General features: G+C 49.8%; 1 protein-coding gene across 2 annotated transcripts in view; it reads right to left on the reverse strand.

Moving 5' to 3' along the window:
- Positions 1 to 2378: 2378 nt before the first annotated feature.
- Positions 2379 to 19801, reverse strand: part of MIA2 (MIA SH3 domain ER export factor 2) — a 2742135-nt gene continuing 2724712 nt past the window's right edge. For both annotated transcript variants that reach the window (XM_069637493.1, XM_069637494.1), the window contains one exon: positions 2379 to 2973. In XM_069637493.1, the coding sequence (XP_069493594.1) occupies positions 2807 to 2973 (167 nt within the window). In that variant the 3' untranslated portion in view covers positions 2379 to 2806. The remainder of the gene's footprint in view (positions 2974 to 19801) is intronic.

Below are 19801 nucleotides of genomic sequence, written 5' to 3' on the forward strand. Positions count from 1 at the left end.
TCTAAATCTTCCTGCCTCTACACTCTGCCCTCTACAACACATCCCCAACAGGACTGCGAGAGTTGCCCTTGGCCTCAAGTCCAGGGATCGTATCTCTCCAGCTCTGAAATCTCTTCACTGGCTTCCAGTGGCGGCAAGGATCAAGTTCAAGACCCTCTACATTGTCCACAAGGACTTCTGGGGCCTGGGACCGCACTACCGCCACCCCTCTCTTCCTAAATATCTGCCTTCTCGAGCTCTCTGCTCCTCCACCTCCAACTCTCTGAAAGTCAATCTCTTTTCCAAGCAAAGAGTTGGGGGCAGATCTCTTTCTTCGACTGGGGCCTCCCTCCGGAACAGCCTCCCTGCCTCTCTGAAACTTGAGCAGAACCATCTCTGGTTCCCGAAGTAACTCAAGACCTTTCTCTTTGCTTCTGCTTTCTTTAACCTCTCCCTTGCTGGTCACCTGCCTGATCCACGCGCTGGTCACCTGGTTATCCTCTGAACTTGGGCCCAGGTGCCTGCCTATCCAGCTGCAATCCCGCACTGCCTCTTGGCTCCCTGTACTTGTCTTCTGTATCTGCAGCCCTACAGTCCCCTCTTTTACACTTACTGCCACCCATTGGCTGCACTCTTGTTTTCCTTTGTCAAGCACTTCTCCATCCACCCCTCACCCTCAGCACTTCTCCCCCCCCTTCCCTTCTCTTCAACGATCTGAATGACACAAGGCCTTGTAAGATCGTTGCTTTATCTTCCCTTTGTTTCTCCCTCCTTGTCTTGTCATGCCTAGAAACACTTGTGTACAGATGCGTTATAAATGCCATATCGTATCATATAATATGTTTGTAGTTCCGCATGGGTCCAATTATTTTTTCCATGTGGAAATAGAATAGCCTTGTGGCCCACTCCTTGTATGCCTTGACTGACATGAGCTGCAGTCCTGTGTATTGTTTCCAGGGTGCATTCATGGGTACGACCCGCAACCCTGAGTGTCGTCTGTGGAGTGCATCGACGGGCACGGACTGCAGTCCTTTGTGTTGTGTTCCTCCTACAGACAGTAAAGACATAACCTGTGGTCGTCGGGAACTGACATCTGACCCTCACAATCAGCACAAGGTTTGAAACCGGAGGCTTTTGTAGGGTTCGTCATGTTGTGAAACTAAAAGGTACTTTGAAAACGATGCAGTTTTCCTAAAGCAAGCAGAGTGCACCAGAAAAAGGTAAAGAGGTATGGAGCGCTACACATCGATGTATACTGGCCCCAACATTATATCAGGGTTGGGGGCATAAGAGCACCAAGCTGAGCCAACACTGAACCGTGTTGTGTGCCTGGATTGCTGGAAATGCTTCCGAAGAGCAGCTGCACTGGGAGAGAAATATCATAGATGAGGAATCCATGGGAGGAAGGAATCCATTGAACTGTCTGAGGCTTTGTGACCTCAAAGAGGGCACACAATGTGGCTGCTATCTTGCTTAGGACAACACAGGCTGGAAAAGCAAAGACCCTCTGTGAAATGTCCAGCACTGGAGTCTCAGTGTGTTACAACTCAAGTTCCATCAAGCGGACTCTTCCACCACTGCAGTGACCGTACTCCTTGTCATTGTTCGCTCTCTCGGGGACAGGCTTTTGTGCGATTGCCATTTCTTCTGGTATTGGTATACCAATACAGAGTATACCGATTTATGCTTAACACAATTGGCCTAATTATTTTGTTAAACACTTTACATGTCACATTTCAGACACCTCACAGTGCTAGGAGTCCATGTTTTCCTCAGGATGTGACCAGATCATTTTAAAGCGAGACCAAACCTCTTCAAATTGATACTTTCCATTTGTAAATTATTTACCTTTCACAAAAAATGCAAATTGTATCAATGATCAGCAACCCCTTCTAATAACTGTTCAAATTCTTCTCTGTGACCTCTTTTTAATACTGTACACTATGCCACCAGATTATTTTCCTTGCTCAATCCTAAATCTGTAGATTTTACTGTCTCTTTGCCTGTGTTTAAAATTAAAATAAAGACTCTAGTTGATCAAATCTGGAGGCATCCAGATCATTGCCTAAATGCCACTGCTATTTCAAAAGCTGAATGATAGAAAGTGTTGATTGTCCTTTATCTTGCACTTCGCTTAGTTACAGGCTGATGCTCAAGGATCTAAATCTGTTTGGTACACCCTATGTGTATGAAAGGTTTGATGTGTATCCTTATTGTGAAAGGGAGTTATCAATTCCCGTGATATCCCCAAACTGATGTGAATATTAACAGCATTTATATTTCGAAGACTTGGCTTTGAGAACGTAGACTTGGCTTTGCGAACGTATTCTTAAGTAACCATACAGTTAACAAATGCATTTTACATTAAAAGGAAACAAAGCAAACGTAAAAAATAGTAATTAGTTAAAATAGTTTTGGTTTATTATTTTAAACACATATATTAAGTTAGATATTACCATTGCATTACTTGTTATTTTTGTACAGAAACACAGCAATAAGTGTACAGAGAAACCTCTTTCTCAGCAAGGATGTTCAGAAATATGCTTTTTTGTATAATTTGACAGGTTTTTTAAATTAAAAACAATACAAATGAGCAGCAGAAAACAAATTGCACAATATAGAATATTTATTGACAATATTCACAATTAAATCCTTATTTTGTACAAACTACTATCCTGAGAAATATTATTCTATTTAAAGCTTCAATTTGAGCAAAAACAGTGTATTCATATTTAAGTAGCAAGTTACTTAACAAGTTACTTAAATTGAGAAAATTGTTTGATAACTACAGCAAATCCATTCCTAATCTACTTTCGACCAGAAAATGTCAAGTTTCTTGATGTGGGTTTGGATTTTCTGCATCAGATGCCTTTGGTGCGTACGTTAGTCCTGTAGATTGTTCAGTTCTATTTTCTGGAGGGGGTGGTGGTAAGAATCCAGGTCGTTGAAGTGGTGGAAAATGGAGAAAAGGTTGTGATGGGAAAGGGTGTCTCACTATATCAAAAGGTACAAAGACACATGTTAGTATCAAGCATCCCAATATTGAACAATGTTCGAAATAAAAATTAGATCTAGCATTAGGCTTTTTAAGAAGGCTGACTGAGCATGTGAATGTTTTCAGAAGTACACATTTTTTTTGTTGAAAGTATGTAATTATGACTAATCAAAACTAATTCAGTTCAGTTTTATACGGATAAATAAGAGCGTTTACTTTGTCCCCTACTTCTGTCTCAAAGCTAATTGGCAATGAATTTATCAAAAACGTAGATGTATTCTCGATTACTTCACTAGTATGTTATATAAGGAGCTTGCAAATCCATGCGCCGATAAACATGTAACCATTAACCATTGCTTGCAGTCCTTTTGAAATTAATACTAGCATAGTCTCCCAACATAAAACAATGAGCTGTATTGCAGGGGCATGAACAACAAACTAAATACATTTGCAAAGGTTTATTTGGTCATAATGGTTATCGAGTTTAAAGCTATCTACAAAGTGTGTATCTTCTCCCTGGGCAAGTGGCCAAGCCAGCCTTCAGGTTTAGTTTTCCTCCTGTTATGGGCCTCGGCTTTTCCTATGTTCACCTGGGTGAAAACACCAATATTTTCTTCAAGCCATTCTATTTTGTAAGAAGAAGTATGCCCTCTTTCGGTGTGGCGTGGCCTTTTCGCAGTTCCCTTTTAGGAGCGCCATGTGGGCTGCACCAAAGAACAAAGACAGACATTTTGATGCAGCCCTTTCAGCGCCAGCTGTTATCACTGCAGCGCATTGACCGCAGGACCATTTTAGAAGCGCCCTATTGCTGCGACCAACAATGCGCAGGGACCTTTCTGCTCTGGAATGATATTTCCTTATTGTCATCCTAAGCACTAATAAATGAAGTGTTTTGGATGACTGTATATTTAAGAAATACACTGCAGGGTCTGTAAATGGATCTGTCCTTTAACTGAATGTTCTATTGACATATAGGTTGCTGTCTTGCATATTTCGGGACACAGCTACTAATTTGTAAATTGAGCTCTATTTACTGAGACCATAGTCTATTCCTTACATATACTGTCATCCAAAGAACTGCCTTTATTCGTGCTTAAGATGACAATATATTTAAGGAAACAACATACTAGCGCAGATAAGTCCCTGTGCTGTGCTTCCCGCGGCCAACAGGGCGCACCTAAAAAGAACCTGTAGCCAACGCGCTGCATCGAAACGTCTGGCTTTGATCTTTGTTTGTAATAAGAGAGGAATCGAGATTGCGGTAGGAAGAGCAAGCCCCTTAACAATAGCTTCAATCTACTGTCCGAACGCAGGCCAGGTTTCGTTCTAGGGAGAGATGAGCAGACACTTCAGAAGATTTGCAGAAGGCCCAATTTTGTTAGAAGGTGGCTTTAATATGGTCTTGGACCCAGAAGAAGATTGGTTAGAGGAAGACTGAGACCCAATGCAATGATGCTCAGAGAAAGGACTTTATCAGGCTTAAGGAACAGAATAATGACCTGGGCTTGGTTGACTCCTAGAGGGAGAGCTCGGCGGGGGTGGGGTGGAGGATGAGGGAGAACGTTTGATAATAGCTAAACATTTTACTTCCTGGCGCATGCCTTGTTTTGCGCAAATTGATCTAGTGCTAGTGGAATGGAAAATAGCACATTGGTTGAAAGCGGCTTAAACCTACTGTACGCTATGGTCAGACTTGCTCTCGGCAGTCGGACTGGTGATAAGAGAAGGGGGAAACTGGTCTGAACTATCTATTGAAGGAGAAAGCCAGCTCAGAGTGTATTGGGGATAAGATACAAGAGTGTTTTGCACTGAATAACCACTGAGACGTAACTATGACAATATTACGGGACGGGTACAAGGCACTGTGAGGTGGGTTTTGATGAAAATGGGGGCAGACAAAGAGGCCACGCTTAGGGAGAGTATTAGGACCATGCAAAAGCGAATAGAGGTAGAAATAGAGGACAGGTTTATGCCGGTTAAGGAAGAAAAACTGTCCAAGTCAGAACTTTAAGTGTGTCAGCCCATGAGAAGGAATAGAAGTAATAGATTTGAGGTTTGTAAAAGAAAAACAGGACAATGAGGGCCAAACTGCTGATAGAATGCTGTCATCTAGGTTGTGGAGTCAGCAAAGGGCACATGCAGTTGGAAGCATCATAAATACAAGGGGCAACTGGTGCATGACAGAAGCGGCAATGCAGAGGAGTTTGGGAATTAACATGAAGCCCTGTTTGCATCAGAGGCCCGGGAAGATGAGGATGACATCTGCAAGAATCTGAAGAGACTCTCGCTTCCATGGGTGGGATATAGGGAAGCACTGACATTGGATAAGTTTAGCACGCCTTAAGAAATAGCACGCACAATTAAGAGTATGCCAAGCGGGTAGAATCAGGGTGAAGCTGGGTTCTTAGTTTGCTTTTATAAAACATTCCGATCCTTTTTGGCCCCATTTTTTGCTAGACGCTTTAATGACATTTTAGAAGGACATAAACGACCCATTCTATGTTAAGAGGGCTAATCTCAGTCATCCCAACAGAAGATAGGGACACAAGGTTACGTGGGTCCTACAGAACTATTTCTCCTTTGAACATGGACATTTATAAGTGTTAGCCACACTGGTGCATGGGGTCCAGTTGGGGCTCAGGGGAGGCAAGGGGTGGACATTGTTAGGAGGGCGCTAAACACTGGGTGCAAAGCAAACGTAAAAATGCCCATTTAATACCCTAGATGCTGTGGAAGCATTGGGCCACGTGGATGGTCGTTTACGGAAGCCAAATTATTTATGAGGTGCATTGCCTCAATATCTGAGTGACTGATGGCCACGGTGTTGATCAATTGAGACTTTTCTTAAGAATTCCTGTAATCTCGAGCAATTTGTCAGGGGTGACCACTTTGACCCTTCATATTTGCCTCAGTTATAGAGCTACTTGCGTGCAATTCACCTAAACCCGGATTTGAGGGGGGTTATGATTCAAAGGAACAGCTTTGAATCTTCCTGGAACACATGAGATAGAATTTGAGGACATAGTGTCTTTTTTTTTTTTAAGAGGATTGTGTGACACAAACAAAAAAATAGACTATCTGTGGTAGCCAGGGATATATGTACCGAAAAAAGGAAAATGTGTGCACTCAGTACTGTGATTCATCTGGGATATATGGAGCGACACACTAGCATCCCAGGACTGGTCCGATGCAGGAATAGAGTGCTTCTACTTCTAGAACTGGGGCAAATTTAAACCCTATGAAGAGGTTCATGAGATTTAAGGGGGCGAGAGTTTAGGGATCTTCCATAACATTTGGATCAAGGGGTTATTCATAGACCCTAAGTACAAGGAAAAGGTGTCTAGATATATGACACCATTTGGGAAGAAAATTACTATGGCCAAGGGCCGAAAAAGGATATTCCAGCTATACAGGGTCATTTTAACAGCAGGGCAAGGAGAACAACTCACTTTTAGAAGTTCCTCGGAAGGGAATCAAGGAAGGGAACTCCCTGATGAGGAATGGAATAGGATGTATGATAAAATATTTCACAGGAGCCTATCCACCCATGCTATGCTCCTTAATGTTATTTTTTGTAGATGGCATTTAGACCCGGCTAGGCTGTTTCATGGATCTTCATTGTTGTGCTCATGAAGGTGTGGGTGAATAGGGAACATTCTACTATATGTGGTCGGGATGCGCCTCAATTGAGATTTACTAGAAAGAGCTTCTGAGTTCGATACATTAAGATACCAGTTGACCTAGATCCAATGATGATATTATTTGGAGTGCCGCTGGATGGGGATGAGCAAAATAGGTTACTGAAGCTGCGACTGTCACTGCTTATAGTAAGAAGATTATAAGTGTAGCAAAGATAGAAGGCTTCTTCTCTTTCCAAATTGGGCAGAATGGCTGAAAAAGGTATTGAATGTCTACCTGATGGAAAATAAATTATTTACCTCTCTATAATGTACTTTCTGATGGATGTTCCTCCCATGGATTTCTCATCTATGATATCCTATCCCAAAGCAGCTGTTCCCTGGAAACCTTTCTGCCACCAGTGCCATGCGCCTAATATGTCAGAGCCCCAGATTGGCCAAACGTAATAGGAAAGACAGTACCATAGGTCTACCACATAGGAATGGATCCACATTCTTATCCTTGCACCAGTTACTGAAGTTGTTCCAACGACACCGGTACAAGGATTTTGTCACCTGCCTTCTGGCCAAAGGCAAAATCTCCACTACATCGTCCGGGAGGTCCCAATCCTTCTATCTCAGCCTCTCAGAAACCATGCCTGAAGGCTGAGTGTCTTGACCTCTGGATGGAGAACCCGGCCATCTTCTCTCAGATCCTCTCTTTGTAGAAGACGTATTGGAGGGCAGATGAACATGCCCACAAGGTCTGGGTACCACGTTCTCATGGCCCAATCCGGGGCAATTAAGATTACGGTTTTCCTGAATTTTCTCAACCTCTTGATTACGTGAGGAATCACGGGGACTGGAGGAAACGCGCATAGGAGTGGAAATTCCCAGTCCACTACGAACGCGTCCCCTAGAGCTCTTCTTGGAGGAAATTCCCTTGAGCAGTACAGTTCGCACTTCCTGTTGACACTGGTCGCGAACAGATCCACTTGCGGGGTTCCCCCAAAGGGTGAAGATCTCTTGAAGAACTGCCTGAGGTAGTTCCCACTCGTGAGAGACTGGTCTGCCTGCTCAGATCGTCCGCCGCTGTGTTCTGCTCTCCGGCTAGGTGAACTGACGATAGAGAGATTTCTTCTTGTATTGCCCAGAACCAGAGCTGCATTGCCTCTCTGCACAGAGGTAGTGACCCTACACCTCCTCTCTTGTTGAGGTAGTACATGGCCACTGTGTTGTCTGTCATTATCAGGACATTCTTTCCCTGTACAGAGGGCAGAAAGGCCTTCAGCACTAGTCTGATTGCCCTCAGCTCCAAAAGGTGGATGTGTAGTTTGGACTCCGATGGAGACCAGCGACCGCCGATTGTCAGATCATTGGTGTGAGCTCCCCACCCTGTGAGTGAGGCCTCCATCACTACTGTTATCTCCGGCCCTGGTTGCCAAAACGATGCACCCTTGAGAATATTGTCCTTGCAAGCCCACCAGAGAAGATCTTGAGCCACTCTGGCCGGAACTTGCAAAAGATCTGACAAATTCCCCTCAACTTGGGACCATTGAGTCCTGGGGGCCCATTGAAGGGATCTCATTCTCAATCTGGCCTCTGGCACCTGAAAAATGCAGGATGCCATGAGGCCGAGCAACCTCAGATAATCGAAGGCCGGCAGATGCTGGACATTCTGGAAGTTTGTTACCATCTGCAGAATGTGATAAACTCTTACCTCTGAGGCAAGGCTTTCCCAGAGGAAGTATCCAGGACTGCTCCGATGAACTGGAGTCTTTGGAATGTTATCATTTGTGACTTCTTTTAATTGAGGGAGAAGCCCAGTCTGTGTAAGAAGTGGGAGGTCATGCTCAGATGTTTCTGGGCCTGTTAGGGGGAACATGCTCTGATTTACCAATCGTCCAGGTAGGGGTAGACATGAATCCCCTCTCTCCTGAGATTTGCTGCCACTACCGCCATCAGCTTGGTGAATACCCTCGGGTGGAGGTCAGCCCGAATGGCAGAAATCGAAACTGATAGTGAGAACTGCCAACCGCGAACCTCGGGTACTTTCTGTGCTTGAGATGGATCGGTACATGAAAGTAAGCATCCTGAAGGTCCAATGATACCAACCAGTCTTGGAGTTGGAGATCTTGAAGGAACTGCGAAAGGGTTACCATCTTGAACTTGTCCTTCCTGAGGAACTTGTACAAGTTTCTTAAGTTCAAGATGTGTCTCAACCCTCTGTGCTGCTTTGGGATGAGAAAGTATGGGGAAAACCAACCCTTGTCCCCCTCCGCTACAGGCACATGTTCTACTGCACCTTTCTCTAGCAGTGTTAAAATTTCCTGCAACAGGAGCGAATCTGGAATTTTGACAGAGTTGTATCCTGGTGGAGGGTCCAGAGGCCTTTTCTGAAAAGGAAGGCAGTAACCTTGAGCCACTGTTTCCAGCGCCCAAGCATCTGAAGTAATCCCCCACCATTTGTTCAGATGCTGAGAGATCCTGCCTCCCACTGGGGTCTTGTGGGTCAAGGCCTCAGAGTGGCTTAGCAGCGGCTGAGGGGACAGTTGCCACTGCTGGGGCTGATCTAGCACCCTTTCCTTGTCCACATAGGGACATTTTCTTTGTCCTCTTTGACTAGCCTGTCCTTTTCAGAATGAAGAATAAAAATGAAAAGGACGACCCCTCCAGGAAGATGAGCCTGAGTCGGAGTGTTGCTGAGGGTGACGTATGGAGGCGCTTAGTCACTTAACTGCCGCCTTAGAGGTCTGCAGCTTCTCCAAACTTTCAACCTCAAGCTGTCAAACGGCATATTGAGAAGTCTGGCCTGCACATCCAGTGCAAAGCCTGACTTTCTCAGCCACGCAACCCTGCGTAGCACTGTGCTAGAAGCCATGGACCTACTGATGCTGTCAGCAGTGTCCAGTCCGGACTGGAGGCATTCCCCCATAGCCTCTTTTCCATCTTTTACAATCGGCAGGAAGCCGTTTCGTTCTTCGCCCTCAGGAATGTGTTCAACCGTCGCACTAATGTAATTCCACAGGGTGTATGTAAACCTTGCAAGGGTGCAAGTCACGTGTGTTACCTTTAAAGCCATACTGCTCGAAGAAAAAATCTTGCGAGACCAGGCATCAATTCTCTTATCATCCCTATCTGGGGGAATAGAGGGGTATGCCAATTGTCTGGTGGGTGTAGCTGCCTGAGCCAATAAGCATTCAGGTATAGGATGCTTAGTTAAATAGTATGGATCAGAGGATGAGGGTCTATATTTCCTAGCAAAATTTCTGTTTACCGCCGGTCCAGATTCTGGGGTTTCCTATGCGGACATAACCTTCCTCTGAAGTGCTGTATGAAAAGGAAGAACTTGATCTTTTTGAGGACCTTGACTGAGAATGTCCGTCTGTAATCCTGTTCGCAGGTGGGTGAATTTCTGTTCCATCCCATGAACTCCACCACCCTATTCATAATATTTCTATATGCTTTGTCAGCATGATCAGCTGGGTCAGGTTTGTCGAATTCTAATTCAGGTGAAGTGTCTATACCACTAGCTGTTTGTAGACAGTCAGAGGTCAGACATTTCGGACTGAGGGTCAATTAGTTCCTCGGGAACATTCTTTGTAACATATCTCACCCCAAAAGGGGACGTCTCCTCCTCCGAAGATTGTTCTTCCTCATAAATAGAGGCCATAGACTTGAAAAAAGTATTTTCTTGGTACAGGGGTATACATTTTACCCGTAGTTTGAGAGGGCATCGACCTTGGTTTTGCGAATGGCGTTGATAATGGTGCCGGAATCAATGTTGTCCTCGACAGAGGCGTCAATTGCGTCGATGTTGTCGACGCTGGCTTCGATAAACTCAAAGGTTCTTTAGATCGAGGCGCCGTCGAGGAAGGCGTTGACAGAGACTTCGACACTGGTTTCGAGTAAGTCTTCGACAGTGGTGTTGAGGAAACCTTCGACACAGGTTTTGAAGATGGTTTGGAACATGACGCCATTTTGTCCCGTGTCGCCTTCGGTTTATGCACCGATAGGCCCGTCTTGCTCTTTTTATGAGGTATCTGAGGTTTCTCTCGACGACACCCTTGACTATTTTTCGCCGGATGTAGAGCATCTAGTCTCTGACCTTCCTCTGTCATCCGTAGCATGAGATGGGGCATGGTCTTCACGCAATTTCTTTGAGGCGGTTGGGGCCGCATTCTCGAAGAATCGCATCACTGAGGCTTGCAAAGCATCCCATTTTCTAGGGGAATCATGCTTAGATCGACAAGTGATAACCCGTTTCAAAAGATGAAGAAGAATAGGGAGATTGGTGACGTCTCTTCTTCGCCTGCTTCGAAGAGGAAGCTTTTCTTGATCGACTCCTCGAACTAGACTTTTCGACTTACGCCGAGATTCTTCCCTAGACTCTGCTGAGCCTTTATTTTTCTTCGAAGAGGCCTTCGAAGATTCCTCCCCCACTGCCAATTTACCATGTCGTTCCTTGAGAGCTTTACCCATCATAGCTTGAAAGGAACCGCAGTCGTCAACTCGATGGTCGGAACCCAGGCACCAGAGGCAGACTCGATGGGGATCAGTTATGGACATTTTCTTCCTACAATTCTGGCATTTTTTTAAGCCAGTTTTAAGGGTAGAAGGATTAGATGATGAAGACATCTCTAAAGACTGAAGTGCTGTTTTCAACACACGAAGTGAAAGCTTTCGAAAAAATGGAACTGAAGCCAATAGGTGCGGCTCGAGCTATTTATACTATGGATGACGTTGACGCTCTACGGCAGCCCTCGAAGGACATCGACGCCACAACATCGAGCACAGCGTCCTCTGGTGGGGACACTTTTTTTCCGAAGCAGCAAAGCTGACGATACGCATTTCTACAATGAGGAATACGTGAGGGGACACAATCCATTCGAAAGAACATTACTGAGAGGTAAGTAATTTGCTTTTCTCATGGATTCTTTCCTCCCTCTAATTCTTCATCTATGCTAGACTAGCAAAGCAGTACGTTAACCTGGAGGAAGAAGGAAGTAAGAACACCACCTAAACTAGAAAACTCTGGAGGACGGCCCTATCAAAACAGGCATCCTGACCGGAAAGGGAATCCAAGCAATAATTCTTCGCAAACGTGTGCAAAGATCCCCACGTTGCTGCCTGGCAAATGTCCAAGACCGCGACTTCCCTCTGCGGGTCAGAAGTAGCAGCCACTCCCCTGGTAGAATGAGCTCTGAGACCCTCACTCACATCCTTCCCAGCTAGATTGAAGCATTCTGATATGCAGAGAATGATCCACCTGGACAGGGTCTGTTTGGTGACAGCCCTGCCAGCAGGAGCACCAGCATAACCACCAAAAGGTTGGGCATCTTTCCTAGCCTCTCGAGTACAAGAGACGTAGAACTTCAGGGCACTTACTGGGTCCAGTTGATTGAATCATTCCTCTGCCTTGGAAGGTTGAGGGAGAGGAAAAAAAACAGGAAGATGGATCTTTTGCGAGAGATGGAAATCCAAGACCAACTTCAGCAGAAAGGAGCACCTCACTCTCAAAGTCACTTTCTCTTTGGAAAAATCAAACAGGGAAGTAGGAACAAGTTACTTACCTGTAACTGTTGTTCTCCAGCATGGGTCTGGCATGGATTCGCATGCTCATGAATATTCCCCGTCGTCAGGCTGGGAATCCTCGGTAAAGAAAAAACCAGTATCAGTTTCGTTTCTGATCTGTCTTTCGTAGTAATAACCAATCAATGGTCTCTGCGTCATACTGACCACAGCCAATGACTGCCCTCTACCTAAGCACCGCCTCTGGCAGCCATCTTCAGATTTGGAAGCATGTGAAGTGGCAGTATGACCAAGTGAAGAGCCGCAGAGGGGTAGGCGGGAGGGTTCGCATGTGAATCCATGCCAGACCCATGCTGGAGAACAACAGTTACAGGTAAGTAACTTGTTCCTTCTCCAGCATGGGGTCTGGCATGGATTCACATGCTCATGAATAAAGAATACATAGCAGTACACACATGCACAACCACGGGAGGTGGCAAAGGCTCAACATTAAGCATTACATCAAACTCAACATTAAGCATCTTACCTCCTCACCAGGCTCACCTCAGGCGAACAGGTTGCGCAGCACTGCTTGGCCGACCCTGGACTCCTCCCTGGAATCCCGATCGACGCAGTAGAATTTCGTGAAGGTGTGCGTCGACCTCCACGTAGCAGCCCTGCATATGTCCAGCAGGGGCACACCAGAAAGGAACGCCGTGGTAGCTGCGATCGCTCTGGTGGAATGGGCTCTCGGACGGCCAGGCAGCGGTCGGTTTGCCAACCGATGACAGTACATGATACAGCCGGAGAGCCATCTGGAAATGGAAGCCTTCGAGAGAGCCTTCCCCTGATTGACAGGTCCAAAGTTCACAAAGAGTTGTGACGTCTTCCGAAAACACTTCGTGCGGTCCACGTAGAACTTCAGCGCTCTAGCCACATCCAGCGAGTGCAAAGTCCTCTCAGCCGGCGACGAAGGCGACGGGAAGAACACAGGCAACACCAAGGGTTCGTTGAGATGGAAGTCCGACGGTACCTTGGGCATGAAGGAGGGGTGCGTCCTGAGCACTACCCTCGTGTCGTGAAAAGTCAAGTACGGGGCCTTGCAGGAAAGGGCCTGGATCTCTCCCACCCGTTGTGCGGAGGTGATGGCCACAAGAAACGCTGTTTTCCACGACAGAAACTTCAACGGGGCCGAGTGCAGAGGCTCGAACGGAGGTCCCATGAGCTTGGTCAGCACCACGTTGAGCTCCCACGCCGGGGCCGGCGCCTTCACCGGCGGGAATGATCTGAACAGTCCCTTCATGAACTCTTTCACCAGACGATGAGACCACAGGGACGTCCGGCCCGTGGTTCTGGTGTATCGGGAGATCGCAGCAAGATGAATCTTGATGGACGCGTGTGCCAGTCCAGCTTTGGCCAGCGTCAGCAGGTACGGCAGTACCTGGGGAGCCGTAATTCGTAGAGGGTTAATCTTCTGTGCGTGGCACCAGAGAACCTCTTCCATTTGTGTCCGTAGCATTTAAGAGTCGAGGACGCCCTGGCCTTTGCAAGAACCTCTCTGCAGTCGGCCGGTATGTCGTATCCTCCAAACTCTAGCGCTGCAGGAGCCAGGCCTGCAAGTTCAGCGATTTCGGGTCGTGGTGGAGGATGGCGCCTCCTTCCCTGGAGAGTAGATCCGCGTCCACCGGCAGCTTGATTGGCGGGGACGCTGACAAGTCCAGAAGGTCCGGGAACCATATCTGCCTCGGCCACGCAGGTGCGACGAGGATCATCCTGCACCGTGACCTCTTGAGCTGGTTGACGAGCCGGATTAGCAGTGGCAAAGGAGGGAACGCGTAGAGGAACAGGCCCTCCCAGGGGAACGAGAAAGCATCGCCCATGCTCCTCGCCTGGGGAAACCTGCTGGCGAACCTCCGGCACTTGGAGTTCGTCGCCGTCGCGAACAGGTCGATCTGGGGTGTGCCCCACCGTCGGAAGAGGCGATCCACTAGATCCTGCCGTAGTTCCCACTCGTGGCACGAGCGCAGCTCCCTGCTGAGTGAGTCGGCGATGGTGTTTTTTATCCCTGCCAGATGAAACGGCACCAGAAACATCCTTTGGGCAACTGCCCAATGCCACAGGTCCTGCGCCTCCTTGGACAGTGCTGGGGACCTGGTTCCGCCCTGTTTCCTGATGTAAAACATGGTGGTGGTGTTGTCAGTGAAGATCCTCACCACCTTGCCCTTGAGGGACGGAAAGAAGGACCTGAGGGCCCAGAACACTGCACGGAGCTCCAGGACGTTGATATGGAGGGACTTCTCCGTCGGGAGCCAGAGGCCTCTCGCGTGCAGATTCTCGGTGTGCGCTCCCCACCCTTCCAGGGAGGCATCCGTGGTCACTGTCTCCTGGTGGTCTGGGGTCTGGAAGTCCATGCCCGCCGTCAGATGCGCGCGGGTGCCCCACCACCGGACCGCTCGGCGGAAACTCTCGTCGAGTGTGATCCTCTCCTCGAAACCGCCCGTCGTTTGGATCCAGCGCGCGTCCAGGAACTCCTGCAACGGGCGCATCCGGAGCCTGCACATGGGAATGAGGTAGATGCAAGAGGACATCATTCCGAGGAGGGACTTGATGGACCTTACCTTGGCCGCGTCGGAAACCAACATCCGCTGTACCTTGCCCAGGATGGACCTGGTCCTTTCCTCCGACGGGGAGGCCGAAAGGGACACTGTGTCGAGCTTCGCTCCCAGAAACAGTGCGTTTTGCGCGGGTACCAGGTGGGACTTGGCGTAGTTCACAGAGAATCCCAGGTCCGTGAGAAGTTGGACGGTCCTTGCCGTGTGCTCCACGGCGAGCTCCCTCGTCTTGGCTCGGATGAGCCAGTCGTCCAGGTAGGGGTAGACGTGGATCCCCTCGCGGCGCAGCTGCGCCGCCACCGGTGCAAGGCACTTGGTAAATACCCTGGGTGCCGACCGTAGTCCGAAGGGGAGGGCTTTGAACTGGTAGTGACGCCCTTGGACCACAAACCTGAGGAATTTTCGGTGCCCCTTTAGGATGGGAATATGGAAGTAGGCATCCTCCAAATCCAACGACGACAGGAAGTCTCCTTCCTCCAGCTGACCCAGGACGTGCTGGAGGGTGACCATCCGGAACTTCTGTGCCTTGATGAACTTGTTCAGACGTCGCAGGTCTAGGATGGGGCGCCATCCTCCTGTCTTCTTCTTCACGAGGAGTATCTCGAGTAAACTCCGGAGCCCCGAAGCCTCTTTGGGACGAGTTCGATGGCGCCCTTCCCGAGCAACGCCTTTACCTCCAGGAGAAGCTGAGGGACGTGAAGCTCTCTCCTGGCCACGGGGGGGGGACGCGCGGGCATCTTCTTTGAAACTCGAGCGCGTGGCCCCGGGCCAAGGCGTCCAGCACCCAACGGTCGGTGGAGATGGACTCCCACACGCTGACGAAGCTCGCCAGCCGGCCTCCCACCGGGGTGCTTCGGTGGGGGCCCGACCCCACGGCCGGTTCAATCCTGTTTCGACGAGGCTTTGCCGCCTTGACCTCCTTGGCGACGACGGCGGGGTCCTCTAGACTTGCCTCGTCCTCTGTAGGCCTCTTGAGACGACGAGCGGGCCGCTTGACGGTAGGTAGAGAAACCGCCGCCGGAACCTTTGGAGGCGCCCTTGCCTCCGCTGCTCCGAAAGGGCGTCCGTCGTTGCTGTAGAACCCCAAGGGCCCGCTTTAATGGCCTGAAGGGAATCGTCCACTGTTTTCCCAAACAGGTTGTTCCCATCGAACGGCATGTCCAGGACTCTGGTCTGTACGTCTTGACGGAAGTCCGTAGCCTTGAGCCATCCACGCCGCCTAAGACACACGCCGTTGCCCAACTGGCGAAACCCAGTGTCGGCGATGTCCGTCGCAATAGTGATGGCGTGGTCTGACGTCACCTCACCTTCCTGTAGGATCTCCAGGGCATCCGCCCTCTTGTCGTCCGGTAGGAAGTCCAGCAGGGGAGCCAGTTTGTACCATAGCTCCCTGTCGTAGCGGGCCACGATAGCCAAGGCGTTGGCCGCTTTAATTGTCGTCGCTGCAGACGAGATGACCCTGCGTCCCATAGCGTCCAATTTCTTTCCCTCGCCGTCCGGTGGGGAAGTCGAAGTGGAGGCCGCACCCCCCCACTTTCTTCCTGGCCGCCGCGGAGACGACGGAGTCCGGGGTAGGCTGCGCCCGGAGGCACAGGGGGGCCGCGTCCGGGACCCGGTACTTCTTTTCGTACCGGTCTCTTCTAGCTGGCGTCGTGGAAGGGTTCTTGAGGAGGGCGAGGCCCTCATCCCAAATGTCGTCCAGTAGAGGCACCGCGAGGACCGTCTTCCTCTTGGCCTTGCGCCGTTGATAAAGGAATCCTTCCTTTTTCTTCTCCTCAGGGCAGAGTTGGAAAAGCTCGGATGCCCTGGCGATCATGGAGTGGAACGATCCAATCTCGTCGGGCGGAGAGGCCCTGGTGGGAGGTGACGACGGGAGATCCTCGTCGTATACCTCGTCGTCCGTACCCGTCGCTGCCGTGTCAGTCCCCGTATCATCCCCTCGGGTGGACGGGGAGGAGGGCTGGACGGGTCGCGACGGCTGAAAAGGAGGTGGAGGGTGAATCCTTCTTTTCTTGAGAGGGGGAACACCCGAAGGTCCCGGTTCAGGATCTCCCGACGGGAGAGGCTCCTCCGTCGGCAACGGTAGTCTCGTCCTTATCTCTGAGCATAAGGACTGTATAGCCAACAAAATGGCCGCCGAGTTGTCTTGCGGCGCTGGCAGAGGGGAATCCGACGGGCGATCAGGGGCCCCGTCGGCACCCTTGACGCTGTCATTGTCACCTGCGTCGGGCTCCATCCCGACGGGCCGGTCTTCATCCACGCCAAGGCCGTGGCTTAAGACCTCGATCAGCTCTTCCTCTGAAGCCGAATCTACGACGACGCCCTGCCCCCCCTTTTTCTTCCCCGCCGGGGATTTCACGGGGGTCCTATCGATGGGCACAAAAGAGGACTCCCTCCGAGGTGGCAGGGAGACTCTGAGCCCCGAGGTCGCCACCATTGGTGTAGCCTCCACAGGCTGAGCCAGGGCCGCCGCGACAGTATCGATAGAGGGCTTGGCCGGATGGATTAAGGCCTTCACCACCTTAGGTGCGCTCACCGCCTTATCCTTGAGGGGGGGGGGACACTGCCTCGCTCCCCCTCCGATGGGGCCTAAGAGCTCGACCGGGGCCTCTCCAGGAGCTTCGCCGGGTGCTCGCCCTTCCTCTTACCCGACCCAGAGTGTTGGCTCGTGGCTGAAGGTGCCGGGGAGGGTGCGCCCTGCCTGGCGCCCGTAGAGCCCGACCGTTCGGCGCTCCCGGTGCCAGCGGACTCGCGGTGCTTGGCCTTGTGTTGGACCCCCGTCGCCGGGGCGTCCTCAAAGGTCTTAGAAGACCGCTCGGATTTCTTCCTCTTCTTCTCGCCTGACGGGCTCTTCCCTTCCAGCCAGTTGGCGAGGCATTGGTGGCAGTCCTTCATGGTCCGCTCCGACATATTGCCGCAAAACGCACAGTCCTTCTCCACGTGCGTCTTGTCCTCATGTAAGCAGTAGAGACAAAAGGAGTGTTCGTCCTCCTTAAAGACGTTCTGCAGCTGGCATCCAGGGCAGACCCTGAACAGCTTTCCGGGCGTCGAGCTTCCCTTCTCCTGGGCCATGTCCGGGCCTGAGAAGCTTCTGGAGTCCTCCAAAACGTAGCTTGACGAAATCTTCACCCTTGAAGGGCGCAGACGAATCCGACACGGGTCCCCGTTGATCGGATGGAGAGTCGGTGGAGCTTGAGGCTCTTTTGACCGGAAAAAACGAAGTTTTGAGAAAAAAACGTGAAAAATTAGCACTAACGCTCGAGAGCAATAGCACAAGGATCCCAACACATGAACGTGCGATAAAAATCTGAAGATGGCTGCCAGAGGCGGTGCTTAGGTAGAGGGCAGTCATTGGCTGTGGTCAGTATGACGCAGAGACCAGTGATTGGTTATTACTACGAAAGACAGATCAGAAACGAAACTGATACTGGTTTTTTCTTTACCGGGGATTCCCAGCCTGACGACGGGGAATATTCATGAGCATGTGAATCCATGCCAGACCCCATGCTGGAGAAAAACAGATAACACCTGGAGCTCACTCACATGTCTCGCGGAAGTGATGGCAACCAGGAAAATCACTTTAACGGTGAGTAATCTAATAGGGAACCATACCAAAATCTCGCCCTATTACTGCGACTATCACATTACTGCACCTGAGCGTGGTACAAAAACCCTGACCCCCATTACTGCGACGAAGCGCAGCAGGGGTTGTGTGGTGTCCCCAGCTCTCCTTGTACGCAGTAACGGGGGTCTGGAGTTTCGGGGGTGTCCTCCGCTTACCATTACAGTAAGCGGGGGAGAACATTAAAAACAATGCTGCAAAACTTAAGTGGGAGGGACTGATACTGCAGGGGGACACGGCCATCGGCGGCGCACACAAAGTGTGCCGCAGTAAAGGTAAGTGGTGGGGTGGGGGATTGTGGACAGGCAGGCAACAGTGATCTATCTGATCACTGCGCCGCACCGTAATTGGCATGGACATTTTCATCCACGCAGTTACAGGTGGCGCAGTGTTCACATAGATTCTCTAATAGGCCATGAATGAAGGGGCTCAAACGGAGCACGCATAAGAAACGTTAAAACTATGTAACACTTCATAGTGCCAATCTGTAGGCCTGCCTGGACCGAAGAAAGCAGAAAATTCAACACATGGGACAGAGGACAGGATAAAGGATACAGGTCCCTCTCCCGACACCAAGTTGAAAATGTACGCCACCTGCAGGCATACATGGATTTTGTCATCTAACAAGTCCCATTCCTTGTATCTCAGCCGCTCAGTAGCCAAGCAGGAAGGTTTAGGCTGCTAAGGTTCGGATGGAGGACCCGTCCCTTGGATTGGGACAGCAAGTAGGGGCGATCAGAATCATCTTGGTTACAAACAGGCGCAATCTCCTCTGAACCAGTGGAATGACAGGGATCAACGGGAATGCATAAAAGAGGTTGAATGTCCACTTGACTGTCACTGCATCCCCCAAAGCACCCCACCGTGGACATTTCCTGCAGCAGAAGAACTCACACTTCCTGTTGGTAATGGAAGCAAGGAGGTCCACTTGAGTTCCACAAAACGAGAAGATGTCCTCCAGAACTTGCTGACAAACTTGTGGGAGGCCGAAGAGTGTTTGCTCAAGGCATGTGCTGTGACATTCTCTCGTCCGGCCAGATGAGCCGCCATCAAAAAACACTTTGTTCTGCAGAGCCTAGAACCACAGTCTCATTGCTTCTCTGTTGAGGTAGTGCATGGCCACTGTGTTGTCCTTCAGAATCAGAACAGTCTTGCATTTCAAAGAGGGGAAGATAGCGGCCAGGGCCAGCATGATCACCCTCAACTCCAGCAAATTGATGTGTTGCTGAGAGTCCATTGGAGACTACAGTGCGTTCTCTGTCAGGTCTGAAGGGTGGGTGCTCCATCCTGTCAGAAAGGTGTCCATGACCACTGTCACCTGGAGCCAAGGTTGACAAAACAACATCCTTCTCAGCAAGTTGTCCCACACAGCCCACCACGCGAGGTCATGGCCACCTGGTTTGAAACCTGTAGAAGGTCCAAACTTTTGCCCCTGAACTACCACCATTGGCAACTGAGCAGCCAC

This window comes from Ambystoma mexicanum, chromosome 14 (assembly GCF_040938575.1).
Source record: "Ambystoma mexicanum isolate Mex_15411 chromosome 14, UKY_AmexF1_1, whole genome shotgun sequence".
NCBI lineage: Eukaryota > Metazoa > Chordata > Amphibia > Caudata > Ambystomatidae > Ambystoma > Ambystoma mexicanum.